The 22,739-nt window shown below is 46.1% G+C and overlaps 1 protein-coding gene across 3 annotated transcripts in view; it reads right to left on the bottom strand.

Moving 5' to 3' along the window:
- IGFBP2 (insulin like growth factor binding protein 2) overlaps positions 1–22,739 on the bottom strand; it is a 66,512-nt gene that overhangs the window by 1,345 nt on the left and 42,428 nt on the right. For all 3 annotated transcript variants that reach the window (XM_052675046.1, XM_052675043.1, XM_052675045.1), the window contains exons 2-3: positions 2,482–2,705; positions 1,268–1,408 (exon numbers count right to left, since the gene is read on the bottom strand). In XM_052675046.1, coding sequence (XP_052531006.1) covers positions 1,268–1,408; positions 2,482–2,643 — 303 coding nt within the window. In that variant the 5' untranslated portion in view covers positions 2,644–2,705. The remainder of the gene's footprint in view (positions 1–1,267; positions 1,409–2,481; positions 2,706–22,739) is intronic.

The raw sequence follows: 22,739 nt of genomic DNA, 5'->3' as shown, positions 1-22,739 counted from the left end.
TCCACCTTGTCCTGATTCACAGGAGGCCGGAGCAGCCAGGAATGCTTTTATTGGCATCTCCAATTTTCCAACCAAGGAAAAGGAGCTGACACTCAGCTCTGGAAACCCAGATGGACTGAAAACTAGGAATGGCCTCATGTTTGTCTTCACCCAGGGCAGGCAGAAGAGACAGCATTTTTGTTTCCTTTTTCTGCAGCTACAACCAACATGTAACTTCTGCATGGTGCAGAGAAGAGAAAGGACAAAGCAAGATTATCTCAGAGCAATCTGCTCTCTTCTAACATTTTTGGCTTTTTCTTTTTCTGAAAAAAAAAAAAAAAAATGCTCCCAACCAAGGGGTGGAAGTAGCTCTTCAAAAAAAACCAAAAAACAAAAACAAAACAAAAAAACAAAAAAACAAAAAAAAAAACTTAGCCATGAAAACAGCAGGATGTCTAGCTCTTCTCCAAGGGATCATTCTGCACAGCTATGAGAGGTGCTCACATCCAGGTACTATCAATGCAAGCCAGTCCCCAGATGGTGCTTTGTTGCTTAAGAGAGCTTCTGTCTGGCTGTAGATTCTACTGCAACATCTGCTGATGCCCCCAGAGCCTATGACCATTCCTCTCACTGCAGATATCATGCATCCAGCTCTGATCCAGGCCCTGTGTTTGGTAAGGTTGATTTTGTCTGGCTACAAAGCTTTGCTGGGCAAAACTGTTCAGGGAAAGTGTGGAAATGAAACAGAGAGGAAAGGAAGCAGTCAGCACAGGTAAAAGCCTCTCCTGGGAGAGGCCCATGCCAGAAAAGCTTCAGCTCCTGTTTCCAACCTGAACAGAATAATCATCTCTCTCATCATTCTCTGTGCACAGCCCACACCCATACTGCCCCCCAGCTTGTCCTCCTGCATATCTCCTGCAAAGCTGCAGACGTTCAATCTAGGAAGAAGCAAGAGAAAAGAGGAGGCAGTGGTGCAGCAATGCTTGTAACCCTTGTTAGGAAACCACTATGATATAATCATTTAATTTGTGGTGGAACAAAGGCTTACTACACTACAGAGGTACTGAGGGTAAGCAGAAACTCAGCTCTCATCCTATTAGTGATGACAATTTGATGAGAAATGCAACTGCCCCATGTTTTGGGTCTGGACAGCAGACAGGCAGTCCCCACACCCTGGGACCTGCTTCCTGCCACCCTAGGAGTTGGGCATAATCTCTGTGCAGTGCTGAGCATAGCGATGCTGCCAAGAATGCAAGCTGGCTCCAGGGCTCCTGCTCTTCCTACTTGCCTGCTTGAGATTGTACAAGCCATGCTTGTCACAATTGGGGATGTGGAGGGAGTAGAGGTGCTCCAGGGGACCTCGCTCATCCGGCAGTCGCATGGTAGAGATGCGCTCCAGGACCTGATCCAGCTCCTGCTGACAAGGGGTCTGAAAAAAGCCAAGAAAACAAATAAACAACAAATGTACATCCTGGTAAAGGGACCATTTTCCATGTCATAACTTCAAATCTTCACATGGTAAAGAGCAAACTAATACCTAACTCCAAAGGCTAGTACCGAGCCAAGGCAGTCCAGTTAAAGTCCACCTGGTGTTAGCCAGTGCAACTCTGCAGCTCATTGCCTTCTGCATCTGCTGTTTTTCTCCTAGACAAGCAGCAGCACTGTGGGGACTCTCTAAGCCAATGGTGCCAGCACCATGCCACAAAGCCACATCTGTCCCACAGACATCAACCTGTTAGGCTAAATTTGACCTAAAGGACTGCAGTTGCAAGGTTTATCTGGGACAGCACATGAAGTGTATGTTAGGAAGATGAGACCACAAACAGCTGCTCTGACTGTTCCTTGGAGGTGAGGTTCTCAAAGTTCCTCTCCGTCCTTGTGCTCCTCAGATATAAATACCCCGTGTTGATATAGAAATATTACAAAAATTTTGGAGGTGGCTTTTCATCCCCATGCCATCTAGTTGCCTTGACCAAGCTGCCCACTAGAGGGAAACCATGGCCAAGGACAGGAGGGCAGCAGGCCAGATAGGACATTGGGCACCATCCTGCTTCTTGACAACCCCATATAGCCTATTCTCAGGCTCACCCTCAGTCTGCACTGAGGCTATCCTCCAGCAGGCAGAGTTCCACACCATAAATCCCGCACACCATCCCTGGGGAGTTGCTTAGGGAAAAAAGGGTGTGCAAAAGCTGGGTTGCAGGCAAGGGGCGTGCTCACAGCCTGCGGGGGCTGGTGCTGAGCCAGCAAGACCGCCCTTCTCCAGCTCTGCTGTCAGAATGTGAAGCTGCAATGAAAATAACGCCTCCTCGCCAGCATATCAAAGTTCATCAGATGGTGCGTTCAATCTCAGCTTCAGGCCAAAATAAACGTTTGCTTTTCTTTTTCTTTCTCTTTTTTTTTCCCCTCCCCTCTTTTCTCTTTTAAAGGCAGTTTGTTGTAACTGTCACTTTTGCATTCTGCATATCCTTGAGCTCTGCCTCCCCCCCCTTCTCCTCTCACCCTGCCTGTCGGCATCCGCGACTTCTTTGAATCCTCATGGTTGTGATGGACCTTGCCCACTTTGCCCATCTGCCGCTGCTGCTCGTTCACCTTCTCCCTCATCACCGCCAGCTCCTTCATGCCTGTTTTAATGGGTTTCCTGCTGCTGGCTCCACTCAACATCCCCCCAGTGCTGTCCACATGGTTCTCAGCAAGGATGCTCTCAGACCGGTCATCACCATTGTCTGTAGGAGAGAGAAGAGACAAGGAAAGGGTCAAGCTCAGCCAGGCCTCTCAGGGGTTCATCCCATCCTGGATTGCTTTCAAGCGTGGCCAGTTACCAAGCCATAAAACCTTTGCATGCAAAAATTTTAAATTGCATTAGCTCTTTCATCTGGAAGGTGAGAATAGATTCTTTCATTCTGGAGTTATTATTACTGCACTAAAAGACAGTTTAGAGAGCAGGGGAAATCGCTGCTGGAGAAGTTCGTTTTGATTTTTCTTTGACCTTCTAAATTACTTCCCGAAGAATGTAATTTTCCCATCAGAAGTCCAGTTGGGTTAACGATGCCAAGTGTGTTTCTGCTCCAAAACTGAAAACCACAGTGATTAGTAACAATACCTTGAGTCCATCTATCATCCCCTAGAGTATCTCCAGGAATACTTACTCAATATTAATGTGCTAAAATAAATTCTCAGGACCGCTTTCAAAAATACCTCGCCTCTCTTTTATGGCCACCCTAATTTCCCGCAGAGATCCTGCCATTTCAGTAATCATCCCTGCCATATCATCTTTCACATCATTTGTCATGTGGTACATTACTCATTCAGCTGCTAGCACACAGCCTATCTACTGCTGGATTTGAGCACTTCTTCTAACTGCAGAACCATCCTATGTGGCATACCAGCTCTGCCACAAGACCCCTACCTAATCCAGCCACTTCAAAATCAGCTGGCAAAAACGCTGGGATAACACTGGGCTCTTCTCACCTCCTCCACCCTCTGATCTATCCTTCTGGTCCTATAGAGGTGACAAACACAAAGCATCTTTGCATACCAAGGAAAATCAGAGCACTCAGGCTCACATTCACAAACAAACACAGTCCAGAATGGAACTGGCATTTCTGATCTCAGCTTTATCATAGAATCGTAACGGTTGGAAAAGACCACACAAAGATCATCTAGTCCAACCTGCACCCTAGATACTCATAATAAGAAATCACATTAAACCATGAACGAAAAAGGGCTCGCAATGATTTAGTTCACATAATAGCACTTCATTTATGAGTCCATCCTGCTTTCTCTAAGTCTAAGCATGCAGAGCATCTTGATTTTCACATCTAGAAGCAATGAAGACTCATTAAAATTGGAAAAGACCTCTAAGATCACCCACTCCAACCGTCCACCTACCACTAACACTGCCCACTAATCCACATCCCTCAGTGCCACATCTCCACTTTCTTTGAACACCTCCAGGGACACTGGGGGACAGTATCACCTCCAGGCAGCCCATTCCATTGCCCAACCACTCTTTCAGAGAAGTTTTTCCTAATATCCAACCTTCCTTTTAGAAGCTGCACTGTTATGTCCTGATAAAACATCACTGTACTGTCTTGATACAGAGCAAAAACATGATAATAACAAATGTTTTATTTATGTCACAGCTTCCTGAGCTCTTGTCCATAGTGCACCATAGTGTATTACTACCCTAGGTTCCCAGAGGGGAAAATGCAAGACGAGTTTTGTCCACAATTACTCAGAAAACATGTGGCTGTCTGTAGACTGACAGCAGAGCAGTCCAAGAGGGCTGGATCAGACACATCCCAACATCCCATTCCCATCAGCATCTGTTTGGGGATGTACCTCAAAAGGACCATTCCCAACTTGTGCTAGAGACAAGTAGCAACATCACATCTGTGCTGGAAATTGCATCTGCTTGACAAGATTTAAAAGCCACCAAAGGACCCCATCCTTTGTGGATCTGTCCAATATCCTCTTGAACTTGCTCTTGATTTTGGCCCCAAATCTCTCTGTACTGGGATCAGCACACTTCCCAGAAATACTAAATGAGTATTGTTTGCAAGTTTTAAAGCTGCTTAGGTAGCAACTGAAAAGCAAACACGGGGCAAAACCAATCTGGCAAAGCACGTAACTTTCCTCAATACTGGTTCCAGACAAGAATTTGGATGAGGCTTGATAGCCAGATGGGCGAGCTCAATGTCTGGGCTGCTGCCTGGCAGTTGCTGCCTTGGCTATCATCCGAGGAGCTGGGCAAGGAATACTTTGGAGCAGGAATCTTCTATTTATCCACAAGACTCCCCGTTAATTAGAAACACACAATGAGAAGAGAGAAGGCCACAAGGCTGCCCTTCAGACAGGATCAAATGAAAAAGTCGCATGCAGAAGATGAGCAAGGCTAGCCAGAAGCTGAATCCCAATGAGCCACTTTAGGAGGGCTTTAGCCTTTTGACTTTTTTGTTGTCTTCTCAGTGACATCATGAAACCATCAACAACATGAAGAGAGTGAGTGTAGCAAGGCTGTATTTTGGATGCCATGTGATGCCCAGCTTCATTCAGAAGACCAGCAGTCTTCTGTCACAGAGTGACAGAGAAGCAGTGTGATGAATGCAACGACCTTCCCAATCAATTCTTGCTTCTTCTGCCTCCAACTAAAATATATAGACATCTGCCCAAATAAGCACCACTCTAGTAAATCAAGGCAAGCTGGTAAGCCTCTTGTCGGCTGATTCATTCACAAAACCCGCTTCTGATAATATTTTCACTCATTTTTCTCACTTTCCAATGCTAACAAATATCAGCCCAAAGAAAACCCCTGGTGAGAGCAGAGCGTGCAAGCCTATGTGCACAAACACACTCAGGGACGGGAGAGGTCAGTCTTGGCTCCTTGGGCACCCGCCACAGGAACAAACCCAGAGTGAAGGCCAAAGAGGTCCAGCTGCTATCAACTGCAAGATTTCCTCCCTGCTGCTGAGCTGATCCACTTAGGGCTGAGTCCAGATCCCCAGCACAGCTTTTCCATCTCCCAAAGCCCATGCTGCTCCTTAGCAGTTCTGACTGACTTGGGACTACCAGAGATGGCTTAAGGTCAAGAAGGACCTGTTTTTCCTGTCCTCTTGCTCACATTCATTCAAGTCATCAATCATGGCTTCCCCATACTCCAGCAACTAGGAAAGGGGTCAAAATGGAGAAGATCAGTCCCAGCTTCCCTTCATGGAAGAGTTTCAGGTTTGGTGGGTCTCATTTTGAAGAGCTAAAAGGGACCAGGCAGCAATGGCAGGAGCAGAAACACTGAGTATTGACGTTGGAAGAACAGAGCCAAATAGTACCATTTACAGCCAAATAATACTTTGTAATGCTGCTCAAGAGAAAAGAGATGTCCATACATGTTTATTACTATAGATCAATTCAGCCACCTACCAAGCCCACCAGCATGGGATGGGCAGGTACGCAATCAAGTCAGATACACAATCTTAATCCATTTGTCATCCCAGCAAACGCCTTTTTGCTGACCAATTTCAATTCACACTAAATATATCTGTGAACAAAGCAGTGCCAAACTCCAAAACAATTACGTTTTATAGTTCTTCCATTTTCCTATGGCATGTGGAAAACATCTTCTGTGCTATTTTGGATCAAAAGGTAGAGCGCTTTGTGCAGGGTGTGACAAGTGTAGCAAGAATCAAAGCAGATAGCTGGAGTTCTCCTGAACACATGAAACACCTCCCCCATGGCAAGAAAATGCAATTTTATTATGGCTTTTTTCAAGGAAAATTCCCATCAGCTTCAATGGGGCGAGGACTTGGCTGAGGTGAAAGCATATCCAAATGGCCATCAGCTAATGTCTGTATCGAGCCACTCAGTCTCGCCAACATTTTCAGAACCGCTACCAATTTCCAATACTGTAAGCTTTCAGAATCTGATTTGAGACCTTTAGGCACCTCCACCAACACAGTAAAGAAACAGACAAGCTTACAAAGGATCTGCTGCTCTCTGAGCTGCAAGGAGAAAAGCGTCATGCAAAGAAAGGCAGCTGTCTGACATTGAAAACACACCTCGATCCTTCTGGAGAGCCTCAAAGCATATGTGGGCTACAGGACAGGATTCAGCAGGCTGCAAGCACCGTGGCATCACAGGGAGCTTGCACAGTGCCAAGGACCGCATTGCTCTCGCCAGAGCTGCTCTCCCTCTACATTCACTTCCCTCCAACAACACCTCGCTGAGAGGTTTTGCATGCACGTGTTTATCTAACACAGTGTTTATATAGAATTCAAGTACTGACTGAGGTCTCAAACTCACAGAAAGTTTCACCCAAGTAACCTTCAACACCTTGCCCACAGCCCCTCAGCTCTGTGCCCAGGATGTGCCCCAAGCTCATATCTCACCGGAGCTACCATTCTCCATCTCCAAAGCACATTATGGTCCACTAATGATTCTGGAGAGGGAGGCATTCTTTCTGGGATACACACAGTTATTTTAACAAGTTCTTCTCCCCATTCCCAGATGTCCAGGCCCTTGTCTTTTGCAACCTGAGAGCAGACAGAGCCTTTAAACCTGACTTTGAACATGCACCACAGCTGTGGCCAGTGATCAACTTGCAAAGGGAGGAGGGAAAAGGAGCAGACCCCAACTGTAGCCCTAATGATCTCTACCTCATCCTTCTGCAAAGTATTTCAAGAAGAGCTCTGGGCAAAGGTTCCTTTTTAATAGCTACAGTGTGGGTGTTGTTGACCCGGAGCTCAGATACCTCAGGAAACATTTCCCAGCAGGGATTATATCGGCACTGCAATTTCCTTGTGGCAAGGTTTGCCAAGAACAAAGTCCCCCCCAGCCCACCATACCCCAGAAAGGACCCAGGTTTACTGCCTACCATTGCCAGACTGGACAACACTGGTTCACTGCAGTATCCATCAGGTCTCAGTTACCACTGCGGGGAAGGGGACATGAAGGCATTGGTGTGTGGCCCAACCCCACACAACTGAGCCAGTTGGGATGCAGCTCTTCAGAGGCAGAATAAATCAAAGCATCCAATCAAGATTCATGCCCAGCTTCACACACACATACACAATCATACAATATACAGTGGGAAAATGCTACAGAGGGAGTGCAAGCAATAGGCAATGTAGAAGAGAAAGGGTGCAGAAGGGATGCATGGAAAAACCATCTCGCCTCAGGACACTTCTCATAGAGACCAGCTGGGGACAACTACAGGAATAGTAACTCACCCCCAGATGTCCCATGAAGTCCCAACAAATAGGAAGCTCCTGAACTACAGGTTACATCTAGACCAGGTCTAACAGCTATCATGAAATCATAGACTGGTCTAGGTTGGAAGGGACCTTGAAGATCATCTAGTTCCAACACCCAAGCCATGAGCAGGTTTGCCAACCACTAGATCAAGCTGCCCAGGTATGAATTATGTGGGAATCCCAGCTAGATACTCCCCCCTGGTCTCTGCCTGATCTATTCCACTCAGCCTCATTCATCTCTACAGAGCCAATGTGCCCTTCAGATGCTTGCTAACATTTAAGCATGTCAACTGGCTGCAGAGGACACAGCTGCGAGGGGTACCCATGCCAGCCAGCAAGGTGGCTGCATATCACAACCAGGAAATTCCCACTCTGGTCTCCAAGAGATGGCCTGACTTCCACAGTACACTGTCCACAAAGAACCCACAGCTCCCTTGTGGCTCTTAAACACCCTTTATTTGTTGCCATCCAATCTTTTCAGCCCATCTCCAGCAGCAGGAGGCAGGAGGGAACGCTATGTCCTGGCCAGGGCTTGCTTCACAATCTCCTCTCCCTGCCCTGAGCCGCTGGGGTGATCCAAGGGGCACCTAGTGCCTTCCTTTGGCTCAGCTGTCTAGCAGGAAATGCTTTATGCTCCTGCAGAATGCTGAGACATTGACTCAGGGCAGCGCAGCCTCCAGCAGCCACTTAACTCTTCTCTTGGCCCCTTCCTGGTGGCTGCACAGAGCAGCTTTCCCTCCTCCATTCACCTGGGCACAGAGCCAGAAATATACCCACACAGTGCCCTACAGTGTGCCTGTGCCCCATCACACCCAAACTCCTCCAGCACTCTAGGGCAAGTACTGAAGTGATAACAAAACAGAGATGATGGCAGATAAGGGTGAAAGAGGAATTGAAATGTCCTTTCCCCCAAGCTTCACTTGAAACTTTTTTTTTAAATCATGTTTGCAGACTGGTTTCCCAAGGGTATAGGACTTGTGCAATAACACAGCCTACCACTTATGTGTATCTGCATGTGTTTGCATGACTGCCTGTCTCCCTATTAGGTCCTCCTCCACCTCCCAATATATCTATGAACATCACCAAATGCCAACTAAATTTCAAACAAGAACAGAAATCTCAAAAACATTAAGTTTCCACCATTTCATGAAAATGTGCAGCCAGGCTGAAGAGAGATAAAATAGCAAGGTTTGTTTTGTTAACTTTCTTTCCAACAGATTCAGCTGATGGGCCACGTAGCACATCACCAGCCCACTCCCTGTGGGCCCAGAAGAGCACAAAACACCTCTGGGGAAGGTCTGCTCCAGCCCTCCTACTGCCAACAGCCAGCCCAAAAATGCTGTTTGACATCCTGCTCCTTCCTGCACCAGCCATTTGCTTTGTATCAAAATGATAAGGAAAGGAGTGCTTGGGTCCCTCAAAAATGCAGAAAAATGCTTCTGCAATCTACTTATTCAACATCCACTCATCATCCCATTTGCCTTTCTTCCACTTCTTCCTCTAAACATGGAACTGCAGAGTTATAATCATTATCCCTAAGTGTGCATATAGCAGAGATGCCCCAGACACCTAAAAGCCATAGCAGAACCAGGTCTTGGCTCGTGGCCGGACACAGTGGTTTGGCCCCACCTTGGCTACAGTGCCATGCCCAGCTGACATGCCCACCCTCCACTTGCTTATTTCCCAAGGCACTGATAAGAATCTGGTCCTAGAAGTGGCATGTAAAAGCCACGTGATCCTTCCCAAGCCTCCTTTTCACATTCTCCTACCCCCCCCCCTCAACACCACACACACAACTTCAACACATGTGAAAGCAGCCTGCTAGGGAAATATGTTAACGTGTCTGAAAGGTTCAGCTGAGCGAGGCTCTCCAAGCTCCCTGCCACCATAAGAGCATTCTCCCTTGCTAGTGAGCCATATCTCAGCCCTTTCAACACAGTTCTCTGATTAGCCCTCCACATAGTTGCAATTTTCCAGCAGAGCCAAATGAATTAACTCAAAAAACACTTCGAAGTTTAAATTAATTGCACTGCAGCTTCCCTGTTTGACCTTGACCCTGCTAGTAAAATCCCTAGGGTAGCTACTTCATAGTCATTAGAGGCTTCTGCGTGAATGAACTGAGCTGTTAACATCACCAGGCCACCTCTCTGCTTTCCTTTCCCTGTCATTTGCATGCATTCCTGTGGCCTTCAGTACCCCAGCCACCCCAAAAAGCCTGCACCACATTTCAGTCTAAGCTCAGCCCCTAAATCCTCATTTCCTATGAGTTTCCAGAACAAAATCAGACCACAAAACCACTTCATTCATCTTCTTCAGGCTTCACTGCAGTGTTCAAATCTCTTTTATTACCCTAGTTTGTTAGGAAACACAGGGTCATCTCTGAGACCAAGACCATTCAGGCTACTGCATCTCATAACCTGGACTGCACAGATCTTCCCTTGCTGCAGCCTCAATGATAATGCCCCAAGTTAATTACTATGTAAGTGACACCATTTTGGCACTGGGATGCTGCACCTCTACACTGCAGGAATAGGAGTCTTAACAAGGGTGATTCCCAGGTACAAAGCTCGGCAGACCAACCAAAGGAAGAACAGCCCCTTCCAAGGTTCAAGAGCTTCATGAACACCCCAAACCTACTCATCTTTCTCCCAATTTCAGAGAAAATGCAATACACAGGACACAGTCAGACTCATTTTCCCATTTAAAAATGACTGCCTTTCTAGGTCCAGGCAGTGACAAGCCAGCACCAACAATTAGCTGATGACGGACCATGAATCCCTCTGAATCTTCATCAAGGAATGAGCTAATTCCCCAGCAGACTGTTATATCTTCCCAGGAGGGTTTTCAAGCCTATGTAACGAGTTTCTTGGACTTCAAATAAATACAAGATTTCTTGTTCCAAATGAAGGTGGCTGAGCAAAATGTTTTTTGTCTCTCATAAAAGTTTGCAGAGATAGTCCAGTGGTTATTTCTGGCCATAAAAGCTTTTCCTCCATGGGCAAAGCAATGCTCTCCTGTTCCAGCTCCTCAACGATGGCTTGGCTCAACAGCAAGGTGTACTCTGACTCTGAAAATCCAACCGTGCCCCTCAGATGCCCAATCACAACTCCCACTTAGATCAACAGCTGAGGCAGGCAGAAGCTCCAGACAGGAACCTACAGCAGCATTCCCATTTGCTTTCTGGGAAGGCTGCAAGCCGAGTTGCCAAAAGTCTGACCTTCTGCTCTACAGAAAGGTAGAAAAGCTTGAAAATTAAGAAGAAAAAAAAAAAAAAAAAGTAAAAAAAATACAAAGCCCCAAGGCCAGAGCAGTGCCCCACCCTGCCTGTCTCTCATCTATCTCCCGTGTTGCTCCACTCCCCTCTCAGCCACACTGGCTTCTCCACTTATTACAACTATTGCATGCAAATGGAATGAACTTCAGCCATTTGTATTACTAGTTTTTAAATAACATCTCACTTTTCCACAGTCAATTTTCCAGACAGAGGCTCAGTCCAGGGCTCCCCTCACCACCCACCCAAATCTCATTGCGCATTTCCTCCAAGTCTGCCTTTTCAAAACACGCTATTATTATGGCAATTCCTTTCTACCTTCTCCTCAGAAACCATGCCAGACCCCCAACTGCAATTATCACCACCATCACACCTCCAGGTCTACCAGATCTACTGCCCCCATGCAGCCCCCTGGCTGAGCACCAGCTCTCAAAGCCAACCCTGTATCGGATTTTTCCCCAGGAACCTGCATTCCCCACAGACAAAGCACAACTGCCTCCGAATAGAATCAGAGCACTGAACCGTAGGTGGAAAGACAGTATCTGCTCTATTTAGCTGAGCCTCTTCTGCCCACCAGCAGCTCCCAGCTGTCTACAACTCTCACAAACATTATCCTTCCCTCTTTTTGGCAGCCATCATTGATTTGCCATATCCCACATGTGAATTCCAGCTTGAGGTGTTCACAGATTGTGCTTTTGATCACCAAACTAAACAGCTTTGCATGTTTCAGGTTACGTCAAAACATTTTGTTCATCTCCCATGGAGTTCTTGGAGCAATATTTCACCATTCGGCAGTCTCTTTGCTGGATTTCCTTAACCCTTGTTCTCCCATGTAGGGACAGAGCTGAATTTAACTCTCATTATAAATAACACCGCAAGAAAGGACTGACCCCAATCTTGATTGTGCATTTATCATTTACTGAAATCAGACAACTGCCAATCTTTAGGTAAGAAGGCCTCACTGGTAGGAAACCACTGTTCAAACAAACACATCTGCCAAAATAAAGCCTCGCAGATTTGTCCTACAGCTGACTGACACATGCAGTAACTTAATGAAGAGCTCAGGCACACAGATATCCTAGCAGAAGGCAGCAACGGACCGCAGACTGGCTGATCTGTAATGACAGCATATGGCATACAACAGCCATGCACATGCTAATAACGTTTGTTAGCTTTACAGTCCTTTATTGACTTCCACCCTTCCAAGCCATGGGTAGATCAATGGCGTTTGGCATTCAGAAGGGGAAATTTCCTCCCACACAGGTGGGAGGAGTAAGCTCAAGGCAGCTCGCTGTGCTCCTGCGCTGTGTCATTGCTTCAGGCTTCTGCCTTTGTAGGGAAAGGGGATGGATCTTGTTTTATTTCCAAACGATATCGTATTTTGGGCCACCCATGAAGTTGCCCAAGCTCCAACCTCAAGAGGACGCAGCCTCCTGCTGAGCAAGAGGCAGGAAGTGAGAGTCATAAAACTGCGGTCGAGGAAGGAAGAAAGGAAAGGGGAAGATCAGTCAGCTGCGTTTCCAAGGAGGAGGGAGGCCTAGAATATGCCTAGAATACAGACCACCACAAACCAGTGATATGATAAAGCAGCTGAACAGCCAGAAAGGCAGCTCTGATATTCTCCTCAGAGCTGCAGGCGCAGCCAAAACGCACAGCACCAAGTGCCCAAGCGTGACTGCTGTGCACCTGATCCACACAGTACTCCTTGCCCTGTGCTGCTCAGCTCCACGTGGGCCTTCCCATCAGCTCCAGAGTTGATGCCTGGAAGATCTGGCTACCATATAGAGAATTAGGCTTGGAAGATACCTAGGCTTGTGACAAAGAGACCTTTACAACAGAGGGAGATACCCAATTGACAGCAAACCATTCATGTCTGTGCTATCATCCCAAACACATATAATACTGAGCTTCTACAAGGAAATGCTTGGGAATATCCTAGCTTCCAAATGAATAGATATTCTCATATAGTTTGCCCCACAACACTGCACAGCTTTGGCTAGCCTGTGCCGTAAAATGTTTCAGCTTCTCTCCAAACCAACCTCGCAAATGGTCTGAGAACCAAACAGCTGAGCCCCCCCCCCCCCAAGCCAAAATCCAGCTGCTCAGCTAGCCACCCACTGCCTTGCACTGAAGGCATACAATGCGTGAACAAGCCTCACCCATCCTTCATCCATCTCCTTTCAGCCTAAAGAACCCTGCTTCCTTCTACTGCATTTCTGCATCTCCACATTTGGGAATCATTCAAAGGCACTCAACTCCACAGGCACAGGGCTTTGCGCAAGATCTCATCAAGGGAGCCAGAGCATGAAGGTGAGAGGTTGTCATTAGCCTCAGAATGCTGTCATCAACCCCTACCAAAGGCTTTTGGCAACTCCAAAAACAAAATCATGGCACTGCTCCATCACAAAGCACAGGCGCATGCGCCCACCCCCACGGCACTCAGTCTATAAAGCTGCACTTCATCGGAGCCACATCTGTTAGTGCTTTAGAGCATGTACATCTGGCTTAATTGAGCACTTGACTTTATTGCTGCTTTATCTCCGTTTTCTGAACAGGCCTTGAAGAGAGCATTCTGTGTGTTTGTGGGCTTTTTCATTTATTCTAAGGTTTTTTCTCCCCATAGAAATCCCACCTGAAACAGAAAAGCCTTTGCTGCAGTCGCTTGTTTGCTGGGATTGGTTTTTGCTGCATCTCCCTTCTACACAATGAACCCCGACTTGAACACTCTGCTCTATGTCCTTTGACACCACAGAGCTGTGATGCACCATCTCCCCACACTCTGACCCTCCCAGGGAAAAAAAGAAAAAAAAATTAATTTTTTTTTTTAAAAATCAACATCACTGGTGGAAGGTTGCAGTGCATGCCATGGAGAAAAGAAAGAAGAGAAAAAGGTCTCACTGCCCCTACTGCCTTCAAAACATTGCCTCTGCCAAGTTACAACAAACAGGAAAGACAGAATCAAAACACAGCCCCTATGTCCCCCTCCATCCACCCAGCTCAGGCTGCACGGGTGCCAGCTACCACTCACAAACAATTACACTGCAAGCCTTCTCAGACACATCTTCCCAGGTGGCCTGAGCAGCAGAAAAGCCCAGCTCAGGAAGCCTGGATGTGATGCATGGGGTGCTTGAAATGAGTTCCAGGAAGCACTAAGGCCCTTCATGCCCCTTTGCCAGCTCCTGTGCTGGAAGATGCTGGTTCTTGCCCGTGAGGAAAGGAGGACTGACTGCAGAACTGGCAGTCTTCCCCACTAAGACACCCCAAATGTTTCCCAGCAGTATAGCATGGCTGCTCCCTCCTGCAGGAAGTAGTTGGGGCAGCACTGCCGAGCTAAGGCATCCTCCCAGGAATCTGTGCCCAACATCCTTCCACAGTTCTCAGACCACAATGCGTCTGGCATGGGCTGGTACCAGCAGCATCTCAATCCTGGCTCCAGAGTTGCCCCAGCCATCTCCTCTCCAGCAGCCTGCCTTCCACCCATACACACAGCCCTGCTCTGCCAACACTGCTTGAATCCCTCCTTGTAAACTCTGCCTTTCAAATCTCCCAATGGAAGCAGGCATCCATGTCCTGTGCCTGCTCCCACTCCTTCCAGAGTAAGATATTAAAAGCACTGTCAGTCCTCCCAATGCTGCGTTCCAGTTTGATTTCATGCTGCGGTGCTGAGTTCAGCCATCTTTTATCCCTGCTGCCTGGTATCTTTTCTCAGATGTCTGAGCACAAAAGCCACCCCTGAAGCAGGCAAAAAGCAGTGCACATTAGCAGTAGCTGAACGAGCTCCCCAGTCCTTCCTGCTTAAGTCCAACAAGACTTCAGGCCCAGAAGAAGAAAAAATTGAATAGGAGAGCTAAAAGAGAGGGGTCAAAATGCAATTAAGCTCTGCACTTCCTATCCCAAACTGGCGGGTGTTGCTGAGAGCTTGAGAGTTACCAAAGAAAGCAGACCCACCTTCAACAAGACAAGCTCTTCTGGTCTCCTCGGGAGGATGTAAGCAAATTATACCGTCTAAACTTCTCCTGTCCTCTCTCCTTTCTTACGGGTGGGGGAGGGCTTGTCCTTGTGCCTGTACATCTTTCACATCAAAAATTCCCTCCTTAGCTTTCAAAGTGATTCCTGCTGTGTTCTACCCACGGAAAAAAAACTAACCAAATCATCTGCACACAGATACTGTCTTCCAAAGGTGGAGAGTTTAGACACTACAGTACACAAAAAGCAAAACCTGCAGTGAGACCCTCTGACTGCTTGTCTTCAGGGTCGCATGCCCCACAAGCTATGGTTTTCATGCAACCATGAACACAGTGTAAAGCGGACAGAAGAGGGAGGCTGCAGCAATGTTCACTGTGCAGACTAAGCAGCTCCAAGCACAACTGACCATTACAGATGTTTGCCCATGCAGAGGCATAAGCAGCTTTGTCCAGCTGCACACAGCTTGTTGGAAGCCCCAGCACATGACTCTTCTTTATGTCTCCCTGCCAAGGAATGTGTTCTTCCAGCGCAGGACCACCATCAGCAGCTACAGCCAGGGTCAGCAGCAGATGTTAGAGGAAACACAAGGATTGATCCCTTCCACTTCTGAAAAACCAATGATTTGGGAACTTTCCAAGCCAGAGGCTGCACACAGATCTCCATACTTCATTTTGTCACCTATTCTCTATAAATTTCTCTACTACTTCTTTTGGACTAGATGATCCTTATGAGCCCCTTCCAACTCAAATGATTCTATGACTCTTAGAAACCATTTATACCAAGCATGTTTGCCCCTCTGGACACGTTGTCTGATCTTTTCTGGGATGCTGATTGAAACAAAAAATGCCAACCTTCTCCTTCTTCACACTTTACAGCCCATGAGAACAAATCAGCAGTAAGACCAACCTTCACATACAAGGATAGGTCTTCACACTGTTGAGAAAGATTCTGAAGACCCTTTCATCAAGCTGTGACCTTCAGAAAGCAGCACACACCTGCTGCCTGTCACACAGGTCTCCATCACACCTCTGAAATCAACTGCAACCCTCATCAGGGGCTGGGAGCCAGGAAACCTCTGCTTTAAAGAGAAAGAAAAATGCCCGGCCTTTCCACAAATACAGAAGGCCTTGGCACAAGCCAAGGGCACAGGAACAAAGCCAAAGCACATTGAAAACAGCAGCAGATCTTACCGCTGCCCAATTTGAGAGCTGGGACATCACCCCAGAGTGAGCTCATGAGGGATTCGTCACCGGGTTGTGACAGGTTGTGTGGGACTCCAACACGACTGGAGACCTTTGCCATGCCACCCCATCACCACCATGCAGCTCCAGCCCATCAGCACACCTTGCCATAGGCTGCTATTTCTCAAAAGCCTGTAGAGCACCTTGGCTGGATCCCAATGGAAGTACCTGTTAGTGGAATTTTTCGGGTTTTAAGGATATCTGTGTCTGGCAGAGACTGAAGTAATTAATATGTCAAACAGATGATCTGGTATTAACTATTTACCATTGCAAACCCACTCCCCAACTCTGCACCAAAACACTCAAGTCCCTAATTGTTTTCTCCCTGCCTTTCACAAAACACAGCCACAGCCTTGCTGCTACTTCTCTGCTGGGGCCATGCTTTGCCTCATCAAGTAAACAGTGATGATATCAGCCAGGCTAAAGCTGGAAGGCTTGCTGAGGGTTAAAGAGAAAACGTGTGTTGCTCTTGGTAAACAGACAAACCCAGCTTTGACTGAGCAGACCTCAAGATGGACAGTCTCAGCCATATGCATTCGCATGTCTGTTTGCATTGTGAATTCTTACTACTGAATATAGGGTAAGAAAATTATCAGGCTGATCTTACTCCTGTCAGCTTTACAGAGTCAGCCCCTGTGCAAGTAAGGATCTGTTCAGCATCAATTTCAACCAGGGGAATCCCTAAAGCTACAGCAACCAAGGTGGAGGCTACTTCCTCTACATCTCCTCCTGCATCACCTAAAACCATGCCTGGAAGAGCAGCAGGCAGGCAGCCCTGCAGGGAAGGGTTTAAAGTCAGCAGCAATAGGTGGCATTAAACACTTGCAATAACATTAAGACAAATTCAGAGATTGGGATTTACTGCAGCAAACAGGAGCAGAGCCGGCAGGTCCAGTTTTATTGAGAACAAACTCAGCCTTCCACCCTGGGTCTATCACCAATCATTCAAAGAACTGGAGTTGGGTGGGTTGACAGCTGTGCTTGCTGCTTCTGTGTATGTGTGATGTACAGATCAAGCTGCATGATGCATCTCCACAGGAAAAAAGTGGAAAAATAAGATGATAAAAAGAAAAAAAAGCCATAAGGGAAAATATTTTTTCACTTATAGATAAGTATACAAAGACTAAAAAGGAATTTGTGACCAATGTGAACAATGCAAAATTGTTACTGAGATGAAAACTATTTACTGGATGAGACTTACATGGATAATCCAATTAATTAGCCACTGTCACAGTTTACAGGAGGGCTGTGATAGCTTCTCCTGGTGTGATTTTCAAGTCAAAATAGGAATTCATGTGGTAAAAATCTGGGATCTGAGCTGGACCAGGAGTCAAGCTTCAGGACAACATACCTTCCTTCTGGCCATAAAGCTTAAAAAAAAAAAAAAAAAAAAAGCCAAGAGCACCACATCTGGATGCATCTAGAAGAACGTGACGCTGCATGAGCTGGCCCCCAAACCAAGTACCTCCACCAAAGAGTGGGCAGTGATCAGATGAGACATGCTACTGTGAAGTTGAGTGTAGAATGGAGGTCTGCAGATACTGATTGCTCACAAAAGCTGCCTTGATCCAGTGCCATAACCGATGAGGTTAGCATAAATCCTTGAATCAGACAGGAAACAACACCACACTGACACAGCAAACAGCCCCAGAGAGACAAAGGAACAAACTCTTAATAAAGCATCAGGTGGTGGAAAGTGTTAGGAATCATTTGAGAAACCATCCAGGCAAATTAACTGGAAAATGGCAGGATGCTGATGAATATTTGGCACCAAAAGAACCATCAGCTTCCCTGGGATGTTCCCAGAATGAAGCTGTCAAGTGAGCCATAAATAGCTTGAAGTGCACACCTTGCTCCTTCACCCCAAATGCAGCACAGCCGCACCAGAGAACTCAGAGGTAGGGGAGAAGCAAATGCCTAGAATCTAACCATCATTAAGTCAAAGGAATAAGTTACCCCAGAACAATCTACAAAGGACTGTTACAAGCTGGAGAAGAGCCTCCTGAAGGTCTTCAAGGCATGAGACATCTTGATTTCTTTCCTGCCAGCTTCTGTTTCATTTGCAATTAAAGTACCAGATACCAGTTATTCTTTCCCTGTTTCTACTGAGGAACGGAGGCCTCCAAAGATGTACTTGATGTTTCCTCTTAAGGAATTATTTCACTATCAAGGGCTTCCTAATTTGGCCACATTATCTGTTACAGGCACTGTACAAGAGCATTGCTTAAGAGAACATTCCCAGTTTCCCCATGGCAAATACTCATTTTCTGTGCATTTGCCATTTCTCTGTCTCTCTGCAAATCCCCTTTTGTTGGAAGTTTAAGGTCACAAAGCAAAGATTCCCTTTTTTCACTAAAGCTGGAGTAATTCGGCTTTGCTGCAGGATAAACTCTAGAGCCTACAGAAAATAAACACAGGATACTTTTACTATCCTGAAATGCTGAGCAAAAAAATCTCAGTAAATAAATAAATACACAAAAATTTGCTTTAAGACAGAGTACATCATGCTGCTTACAATTAAAAAAAAAAAAAAAGAAAAAGAAAACAGACAGCAGACTGAGGTCCTGCACCTAGACAACAAATTGACAAAAGCAGCAAAAACCTCTACAGCCCCACTTCCTTTGATAAATCAGCTCATCTTGCAAAACTGGAACATTACTTTAGCATAGATCCAACTGCACTTTGAACCAGACCCCACATTCTGGGAGCAAGATTTTATTTTGCATTTGGTGGATAAATATTGATCTTTAACAGCTACTCTCCCATGACTTAGCCAAGCTAGAAGAACACTGGCATGGCAAGGTCAGCATTACACTGCCCTGGGCAATGACAAGAGTAAGGAAAACATGCAAGAGAACTAAAAGATCATTATAATTTTTTCATAAGGGATAAAAACCCATTCCTGGTGGTGATGCAAGGGTGTCCCAAGGCACTGAATCAGCCATGCCATCAGTGACATGGTATCACCCAACAGGAACAGGAAAGCTGCTGCGCTGCCCTGCCCTCCAGGTGCTACATGGATGTGTTCTGGAAGGAGAGCACTGCAGCCAGCAGGAAATGCCATGTTTTCAGATGTGATATTATTAGGGCTGAGTTATGGCATGCTGTCCTCATGCCAGCACTGCTCTCTAGCTCACAGTGCTCTTTCCTCTCCCCATCTTTGTTTCCCTCCTGAATCATGAGGGAGCAGCCAAGTCCTCCCCTGCCAAGCTCTCCTCACCACACAGGCTCCCGCTCCCCTGGAGCTCTTCCCTGCACCTGTGCCGGCCCACAGCCATGTATTTTTTTTTTCCCCAAGCTCCTGACTGCAGCCCAGAGATTGCCAGCTGCTTTCAGAGGGGGGTTAACACTTCTCTCCCCCCACTGGAGGCTTCTCCATGGATTTGAATGAGACTGGGTTTTGCAAAGAGTCCTTTTCAAAGGTTCTCTTCAGTTGCAAGCTCCAGTACTGTACTACTGCATTTTATCCCATTTCTGACAGTCATCCCTTTAGATCAACTCCCCAGAAGTTTCTATGAACTTGATCTCCACAGCAATGATCCCAACTTGGTGCAACCAAGCACTGAAGCCCTTCACATCTACCAGGGCCATCACTGCAGTTTGCTGGTTTGGTTTGATTCATTTTTAAATGAAAAATCATCCATCAGACAAAGTAGTGCCTTGGCCTGGCATGCTCCACCTCTACTCAGTTTCCAGTGTATTCCACCTGTTCAGTATTTACCCACAAATCTTTAATTACTCTTTCCCTCAGATCCATTACAAGATCCACTACTGAGGCCATGTAGAGGGGGTCTGTGCCTCAATCTCCTTTGGAGAACCCAATTATTGGGTCTCTATTTGCTATTTACCATCATGATCTGCATTCATGCCACAGCAAATTTCTGTGCTGTTCACTTCAGGAAGTTCCTGGCCTCTGCTCTCCAACCAATTTCAGTTTAGTTGTTTGTCTCCTGTTTTTCCCATTAATTTTTAAAGTTTCCATGTTCTCATCCCCTCCGACTGCACTGAGAACTGAAAGGAAGGTTGGTTCATGCTGGAGCCATAGCTAGATCATCATCTTCAACCTCCACTTAGTCCTTACAGTGCAGCAGCTTCAATATTTATATAGCTGAGAAACCTGTTGCTATTTGTTTTAATTTCCTTTGCCAGGCCTAACACAGCTTGACTTTTGGCAATTCTCATTCTATCCCTACCCCTCCTGACCTCTAAGACAATGCCTTTTTTTTTTTTTTGCTGATTAGTCCACTTTTCCATTCCTTACAGATGTTTAATCCAACTGTCTCTTTTAAGGTGGCTATCCACCAACTTCAGCCTGGAGCCCTTTCCTTTTGAGTGCTCTTCTTTTGCTTGGGATCCCCAGCTCAGTGAATTCCCACAACTCTGACCCGGAGGAAGGTTCCACGTCCTCCACATTCATATTCCCATGCTTCTCTGCCCAGATGACTTCACCAGCCAGGTTTGGTTTTTGTTTTTGTTTTCAGTTTTCAAAGTCTGCCCTTTCAAAGACAAGTATCTTAATTCCACACTGACATTTGTTTAGGCTTCCATTTAATTTAAAAGGAATCCATTTTATGAGCACTAAGTCCAAGATTCCTCTGTACAACCAGGCCCTTCCGTAACATCAACACTAGTTACCAAAACAAAGCCTAAAATAGCACCTCCATTTGCTGGTGTTGTTACTATTTAATGAAAAAAATCCATGCTATTACATCCAGGAATATGTTTTACCTTATTAATACAATGTGTTTGCCAATGTGTATTCCTAGATATAGAGATACATTCCTAAACTCCCACAGCAATATTATTTTGGAAACATTTATCTTTCTAATAACATTAGAGAACCATCCACACCACTTCTGCCATCTCTCATTTCACACGCCTGCAGCTTTAATCTGTCCTCCCATGGGTATTTCTACAGGCACTTAGATGAACTGCCATCTCCTTAGATATTCTGCAAATACCTTCAAACGGCCCTACCACCAGCATTTCTCTCTGAAAACAATCAGTCCATCACAGGAACAGATCACAGGCCCACTTAGCCAAAAATGGATGGCAGAGGACTAAGAACAGGACAGCACGTGACACTTCCATGTGGCACAATCACTGTTGGCCTATGGGCTTCCTAAGCTAGAGCTGTTTTCTGTGTATTCAGTAATCCTTCACCCCCTTCCCAAGTAACTTCCCCACTTTCCCCCTGAGCACAGAAATTTTGACTGTTCACAGCATCCTCTGGAAAAGAGTCCCACAGCTCAGCTACCACACAGTGAAAAATCTCTTGATTTTGGCAGCCTCTGACCTCAGTCCCAGTCCTCAATATAGAAATAAGAATTTGTAATTCTGCTTGATATTGGAAACCCTGGTTTCACCAGGAGCATTGGCTTTATTGCCTAGTCATTCTCTCTCCCACTTCCTCATAGCTAAGCCTCATGCTCAACAGATGGTACAGTTACTTATTTCCCATAAGAGGTGAATACTTTAATTTCACTTTTTTTTTTTATACAAGCCCAATTAGGTAATCAGTTAGGTAATTCATACCTGTGTATCTCATTGAGGTCAAAGTATTTGCTCTCGAACTGAAGACAGCTTTGGACACTGCTGTCTGTTTCAGGCTTCAACCTGCACACATGAAAGCTCTTCCAGAAGCGGAATAATGAGATTTCTCTCGAGGGCCACGAAGATGGTGAAGGGCCTGGAGCATCTCTCCTATGAGGAAAGGCTGAGTGAACTGGGTCTGTTGAGCCTTGAGAAAAGAAGACTGAGAGGAGACCTGATCCAGGTCTATAAATATCTAAGGTGTGGGGGGCAGAATGGCGAGGCCAGACTGTTTTCAGTGGTGAGTGGAGACAGGACAAGGGAAACAGCTGGAAACTGCAGCATAGGAAGTTCAGCACAAACATGCGCAAGAACTTCTTTACAATGAAGGTGACGGAGCACTGGAACAGGCTGCCCAGGGAGGTGGTGGAGTCTCCTTCTCTGGAGATGTTCAAGACCTGCCTGGATGCCGACCTGTGCGACCTGCTGTAGGGAACCTGCTTTGGCAGGGGGGTTGGACATGATGATCTCTGGAGGTCCCTTCCAACCCCTACAATTCTGTGATTCTGTGATTCTCTTTCCTACAGACCTTGCCTTGCACGTCTTTAGACTGCTGTGTACCAGGATTACAATACTACAAGCTCATGTGGTCTACATGCAAGAGGTGCCGGTGTCACCAACTCTGGGGTCACTGACTCCTCATCACAGGCACTCCAGATTCCACCCCTTTGATTTAGTATTAAATTAAAAAAAAACCAAACCACCACCATACAAAATACCACCACAATGGCCCTTCACTGAAGATCTTTAAATCATCTATGTCTTAACATTCATATCCCCATCCTTGGTCTGAGAAAGCTGTCCCAATGAATGCATTTGTTATGGAAGTCATAGGCTCTGGAATGTTTCTTCATCAAAACCAACACTGTCCAAAAAACGGGAAACACAAACAAAAGAAGATGAATTAGTCTAAGAAGAATGAGTGCTGGTAGACAGAAGAAT

Source organism: Tympanuchus pallidicinctus, unplaced genomic scaffold (assembly GCF_026119805.1).
Source record: "Tympanuchus pallidicinctus isolate F22 unplaced genomic scaffold, pur_lepc_1.0 scaffold15, whole genome shotgun sequence".
Lineage (NCBI taxonomy): Eukaryota > Metazoa > Chordata > Aves > Galliformes > Phasianidae > Tympanuchus > Tympanuchus pallidicinctus.
Note: the sequence above shows the minus strand (reverse complement) of the source record. Positions and strands in the feature narration are given on the sequence as shown.